This window comes from Oryzias melastigma, linkage group LG1 (assembly GCF_002922805.2).
Source record: "Oryzias melastigma strain HK-1 linkage group LG1, ASM292280v2, whole genome shotgun sequence".
NCBI lineage: Eukaryota > Metazoa > Chordata > Actinopteri > Beloniformes > Adrianichthyidae > Oryzias > Oryzias melastigma.
The window spans coordinates 12,185,493-12,191,916 of NC_050512.1; the positions used below are offsets into that span (position 1 = coordinate 12,185,493).

At 37.0% G+C, this 6,424-nt stretch overlaps 1 protein-coding gene across 2 annotated transcripts in view; it reads right to left on the reverse strand.

The window, feature by feature from the left end:
- Positions 1–6: 6 nt before the first annotated feature.
- LOC112137330 (cytochrome P450 3A40) overlaps positions 7–6,424 on the reverse strand; it is a 9,268-nt gene continuing 2,850 nt past the window's right edge. Inside the window, exons 1-13 of one of the 2 annotated variants that reach the window (XM_024259585.2) lie at positions 5,569–5,727; positions 5,374–5,467; positions 3,299–3,351; positions 3,114–3,213; positions 2,904–3,017; positions 2,586–2,674; positions 2,347–2,495; positions 1,383–1,510; positions 1,233–1,302; positions 996–1,156; positions 598–824; positions 363–525; positions 7–229 (exon numbers count right to left, since the gene is read on the reverse strand). In XM_024259585.2, the coding sequence (XP_024115353.1) occupies positions 146–229; positions 363–525; positions 598–824; positions 996–1,156; positions 1,233–1,302; positions 1,383–1,510; positions 2,347–2,495; positions 2,586–2,674; positions 2,904–3,017; positions 3,114–3,213; positions 3,299–3,351; positions 5,374–5,467; positions 5,569–5,639 (1,503 nt within the window). In that variant the 5' untranslated portion in view covers positions 5,640–5,727 and the 3' untranslated portion in view covers positions 7–145. Of the gene's footprint in view, positions 230–362; positions 526–597; positions 825–995; positions 1,157–1,232; positions 1,303–1,382; positions 1,511–2,346; positions 2,496–2,585; positions 2,675–2,903; positions 3,018–3,113; positions 3,214–3,298; positions 3,352–5,373; positions 5,468–5,568; positions 5,728–6,424 lie in introns of those variants that run through there. The other variant, XM_024259586.2, reaches the window with a different exon arrangement.

The window sequence follows — 6,424 nt, forward strand, 5'->3', positions numbered from 1 at the left end:
AGAAAAAAAACATGTTTTCCTTGTTCTTATTGCCTTGGGAAGATATATATTTTTTTATTCATAATGCGCTCAACCATTTGGTTGACTGGCAGTTAAAGCACAATCCTATATAAACACAACGATGTAAATGAGAATCTCCCTTTAACTAAGATGCAGAGCGAGGCGTGAGCTTCAGTTGAATAGGTCGTTTTGGTGCAATGAAACCCTGGACATCCAACTCAAAGGGGATCTGTTAGAAACACAAGAGAAAAGGAAAACAAATAGATTCAACATTTTCAGAAATCCTACAAGCTTACCCTTTTAAAATCCAAACACAAACTTAAAGTAATAGAGAAAATAATAGTTGTGCATTGCTTACTCACCTCTGTTTCCTTACACACAGAGAAATCATATTTCTGGAGGATCTCCACCACTGCAAGTTTCATCATCACCACAGCAAATCTCATCCCAATGCAGTTCCTTGGTCCTGCCCCAAAGGGCATGTAGGTGTAGGGATCGAACGTGTCTTTGTTCTCCTTGCTGAATCTGATCATCCACAAGTGTTCATATTAGTACATTTGAAAAAAGCAGATTTACCTAAAATTGTCTCATCCATACCTCTCAGGTTTAAATTTCTCAGGTTCAGGCCACAGTTCAGGGTCTCTGTGTAATGGCCATGTGGGAATCATGACAACCATATCTTTAGGAATCACCAGCCCATTAATCTCCACAGTTGCCTTGGCCACACGCTCCAGACGTGGAGCTATGGGGTACAGTCGGAGAGATTCATTGACGACACAGTCCAGGTACTCCATCTCCATCAGTGGTACGTACTGAATGGGAGCCTGCACAGACAAACAAAAAGTTATCAATATGCTATCAGAACAACCTTTAAGATTTTGACCCGCCTAACATGTTTGAACGGATCTTGGAAAGTGAAAAACGAGAGCAAGTAAAAAAAAAAATTAAATATCTTCCTACTGAAATGCTCTCGACTTTCTTTCAAAATCACAGACCTTGTTAGGGAAGGTGGCGTCTATCTCCTTCTGCAGCTTCTTCATGACCTCTGGGTTTGTTGCCAGATTGAAAGCCAAGAACGTCAGAGAGCTGCTGGTGGTTTCATAGCCGGCAAAGATGAATATCATGGACTGAGACAGGATCTCATGATCACTTAAACCTGAAGAGAGCACATCGAAACATTCGATTATCAGTGATGTTAAGTTGAGTAGGAAGGTCATGTGTGTTTTCATTGCCTTTATCCAGCTGGCCGTTCTGGTTGTTCTTCTGGGAGTCGATCATCAGCTGCAGGAAGTCGATTCGACTCTGTGAAGAGATGAGAGCAGAATTTATTTGAAGGAAGTGTTGATGGAAGTAAATGTGACCCATTGTACAGACAGTTGTACCTTTTGCTTGTTGTTCTCATGATTCGACTTAATTTTTCGCAGTGCAGCAAAAAAGAAGTCCATGACCGATGCAGGGAACAAGGAAAACTCAAACTTTTCCAGTATGGGACCAAGGAATGGAAAGAAAGCTAAAAAGAAAATTGATAACATTATGACAACACAAATTAATATATGGTAAAAAAAATAAATCAAGTGAAATGTAAACATTTTAATAACAATTTCTGACAATTATTAGTAACAAAAATCAACAACTTTTTAAAACATTTCATCATTTTTTTAATAAGTTGAAAATTTTAGACAGCAGGCTAAAAACATTATTCCTGATGTTAAACCAGAAAATTTTAGTTAAATAAAAAATATTTTCTGTAATTCTACATTCAGCAGCAACACACACATTCAGGTGATCTCTTCCAGTAAAAGGTCATTGGCAAAGCGCACTTTAGGGTATTTCTGCGTTCAAAACTCTCACATTCATGCATCACTACACACGTTTTGAAGTCAGTTTTTTAAGCTCTTCATGACCAATCAGGGGCTCGGATTTAGTCGTGACATATGGATTATCATAATTTTTAATCCACAGAGGGACCAAACGTTTAAAAGGTGATCATGGAATGGAAATTAATAATTGCTGTTTGTGCCCGGCTGGAATCATATGGCATCAAGTTTTTCATATATCGGAATAGAGTTTGATAGAAAAAACAAGATTTATGAGATTTGCAGGGCTATGGAATTTTGCACCAAGCTTCTTCAAACTGTCAGCATATGTGGTCTAGTGTGAACACCATATGCTAAATGAACGTTCAAAACCTGCGTGAGTGCATTCTTGATTGGCATCACAGACTCTCTGTGTATGTGGCATTAGGTTTATCTTGCCAAACTTCATGCATATAATTGTGGTATTGTAAATAATAAATCTTTTCTAGCTTGAATGATTTGATTTTGACTTTTGAAGCAATATATTTACCAACGGCAAGGAGAAGAGGGTTCAGAAAGTCAAACTTGAGCATCTTTTTGATGTTAGTGACAAAGGGGTCTGAGGGGTTGTTCAGTGAGTCGATGTCCACACTGAAGGCTGTGCTGGTGACCACATCCATGCTGTACGGACCAAAGTACCTAGAAGAAAACAGTGTTTATTGACAACTTTTTCAAAAGCTTGAAATGATTTGTGACTATCTGGAAAAACTAAACTAAAAACGCTCATACTCCTTCAGCTCTAAGGGTTCATCTTTGTCTGCCTTCTTTTTCATGCTGCTGACCAGGTTAGCAGAATGGTGCTTCATGATGTCAAACATCTAAGGCAGAATGAGACAGCAAAAAGGGTTTATTTTATGCAACTCTTGGTATAACAGCAGTGTAACCAAGTACTGCTGCTTTTAGAGGTTTAATAAGTGCTAAATCTTCAATAAAATGATGTCTATAACCACTATAGGTAGTCGGGTTTGGGCATTAAGATAAATGCTGGTTTAAAACAAGTGATGGCCAAAACATTAGGGTACTATTCAGAACCAGAAGCTCTCAAACCTCTTTGAGTCTTCCTGAGGTGAAGGATGGAGACAGAACGCTGCGGATCCTCCTCCACTGATCATCTTCAGCGATAGAGACGGCGTCGTACAGCGGTCCATTTAGACGGAAATTCTGTTGCAATAAAAAAATCAAACAAGCTACTGATCAGGACAAAAAAATGCTGGAATTTAACACCAGTATTTGAGGATTTGTACAGTGAGTACATACTCTGCGGTTGGTGAAAAGAGAGTAACACTCCTTAACCAGAACGGCTTTGATGGTGGCAGGATCTGTGACGCACAGGACAGGCTGACGGCCATCATAAATGCTGGAAGTGAGGAGAGCAGAACACAGAAGGCAAACATGAGCGAGGAAGAGTGACAAACTCATAAAGTTTCTGTATGCAAACTTACCCCCATGTTTTCCCATATTTCTTACGACATTGTTCATCAAAATTGAAGATTCCCTGTTTCACAGAAATGAATGACGTACATCAGAGAAATTCCTCAACCACAAAAATAGAATGATTTTATTTTAATGAGACAAAACAGTCTTGACAATTTATCCTGGACAATATAATATCAACTATAGCCGGCATTTCAATTTATATTTTATACATTATACAGGCTTAGTTTCCTGAATAAAGTAACGTTCGTTTCTTTCTTAAATAGATGTTTTTTCTTTCTGCTGGGTCTGGAAAATGTTCTCCATCCTGTAACTATACCTGCTTTGGCCACACCCACTCACTTCTCAGAAACAACTCAAACTCTCCCTCTATTCCCAGAATTTAGGAAAAATCTGGAGCACTAAAACATTCCCATGCAGAGGAAAAACATACAAACTCAAAGCAAAAACATCATTGTTGAATGTGAGACGACAGTGCTAGCTGCTCTACCTCGAAGCCAAATAGAGCTTTTCATATGTAATTTTGTGTGTTAAGAAAATATTTGAAAGTACCTGAAAAACTGCATTCTATTTTTAGATCCTCTTCATAAAAAATCAATGTGTTGTTTAGATACTTTGTGTATTTACAGCAGGCAGCAGTAAGGGCAAAGCTCCATACACTCACTGGACACTTTATTAGGTACACATGTCCAACTGATTTAAGGCTAATTTCCAATCAGTCAATCACATAGCAGCAACTCATTACATTTAGGCATTTAGACATGGTGAAGAACATCTGCTGCAGTTCAAACCGAGCATCAGAATGGAGAAGAAAAATGACTGAAGTGACTTTGAACGTATCATGGTTGTTGGTAACAGACAAGCTGGTCTAAGTATTTTAGAAACTGATGATCTACTGGGATTTTCACCAACAACGATCTGTAGGGTTAACAGAGATTGGTCCAAAAAAGGAAAAAATATTCAGCAAGCAGCAATTCTGTGGGTGGAAAGGTCTTGTTGATGCCAGAGGACAGTGGCCAGACTGGTTCAGGCTGATAGAAAGGCAGCAACAACTCAACTCAATAACCATCTGATTAGCACCATGGATGTACAGCCAACAAATCTGCAGTAACTGTGTAATGTATCATGTCAACACGGACCAAACTCTCAGAGGAATGTTTCTAGTACTTTGTTGAATCTATGCCACCAAGGATTAAAACAGTTCTGAAGGCAAAAAGTAGGTCCAACCCAGTACTAGTGAGGTGTACCTCACAAAAAAATCCATTGAGAGTATATAAATGAAAGTATTGTTAGGAGAGCAAAGTTTTTGAATAGTCACAGCCATTAGTTTCTTCCTTACATACTCTCTTCTCCTCATCTTGACTAATTATACAAATTGCATTTGATTGTTTTAGAGATAAATAAAAACCATTAATCATAAATCATATGAATATCACAAATGAGTAAATACTACTTCCACTACTACTACTACTATCCTTAATTTCTTTCCATAGTAAATAGTAAATACTTTTAATAATCTACCACCAATTTTAATGTTACATTGATTAATTCCTGACTGTCCTCTTTAAGTCGTCAGTTATATCATAGCTTTTTACTTAGTTTACTAAGTGAAAGTTAGTTATTCTTGAAAAAATTGATGCTATTTTTTGTTGAATTTATTCTTATTAAATTTCCTGTAGGTAAACTTGCAATGATCAACTTGAGATTAAAACAGGACACATGAAAGAAGAGAGTCGAGCCAGAATGACTGTCTCAATCAGCTGATATGAATGGAGTTGTAAAAGCTTGTGTGTTTGTGTTCTGTCTCTGTTGTCTTTTAATCAAATCTGTCATTAATATATCAGGATATCCCCTTGAAATAGTTAATCATTAAAAATGTCTCTAAAGAAAAGATAATTGGTTTCACTCTCTCCTTTCAGCCTCATTATCTAAATATTGTTTCTAAGCTTGAGCGCCAAAAACTGTAAACAATGTTTATCTGATATAGTCATCTAAAGCACTTCTCAGCCTCAAATTAAAATACTTTTCAAGAATGAAATGTTTTTCTTACTGTGGTTTACGTAATACACTTAAGCATACCAACCTTTCTGTAAGCCAGCATGGTGCCAAAAAAGGGAACTGGTTTAGGACCAGGAATTCCTAATCTCTTAAAGGTCCCATAAGGCCAGTACGCATACCTGTTAAAAAGGGAAAGTGAGGCAATACAGCAGTGATCAAAACCTGTTACAGACAAGCAGGTGTAAAAACTCTTGATCTCATATTGATCTGGGACACTTACACAAGCAGCAGTGTAACAAAAGCAACAAGCAGGGTCCATGTTTCAGCAGAGAAGTACAGAAAGTTTCCCATTTCTCCTTCCTTTGTCTCTTGCCTCAGAGGGAGAACAAGCCTCTCTGATGGTCGAACTCGTGACTTGAAGCTTTTATCTGCGGCAGCACAGACCGGTTGAGTAACAGGACTATGTGAGAGTTCAACCAATGAAAAACCTGCAGTCAAATGAGTCACCTACAAAAAAACAGACTTTATTTCCCACCTGTATCAGCTCAAACATTGGCTTAAGTAGATTACAAAAAGGAAATTACACTTTTAGAGATTGTTCGAAACATCACATACAATATGTTTTATAAATATTAATTAAGATCTCAACTATGTGTTGTTTTTTTTTCTGGAAAAAGCTCTTTTCATAGGATACAATGTTTTTTAATTTTGACGATTGTATTGAGGTTAAATTATCATATATTATTTGGAGCATCAGAACATGTGTAAATCTCACTTTTATTGTGTATTTATTTCTCTTTTCAAACTTCTAAGTGTAGCTCTCCTTTCTAAATGGTTTTGGATTATTACATCTTAATACCTATACTTTGTATATTATGTACCTACAGTCAACAAAATAGTAAAGAGTAGCTAATGTTTGCCCGAAAGTACATCTATGATCTAAATGCAAGTGTTGATATGCAGGTGAAAAAATTAATAAATGTACAAAAGGAAAAAAACTGCACTCAAGTAGTGTTAACAAAAAATGTTGATTTTCTTTGGTTTAGGCACAGTTCAAAAGCAAAAGCAGCAATTATACAAAAGACATTGAAATGTGATGTGTTTTAGTAAATATTTCTGGTTGACTAAGAATGACC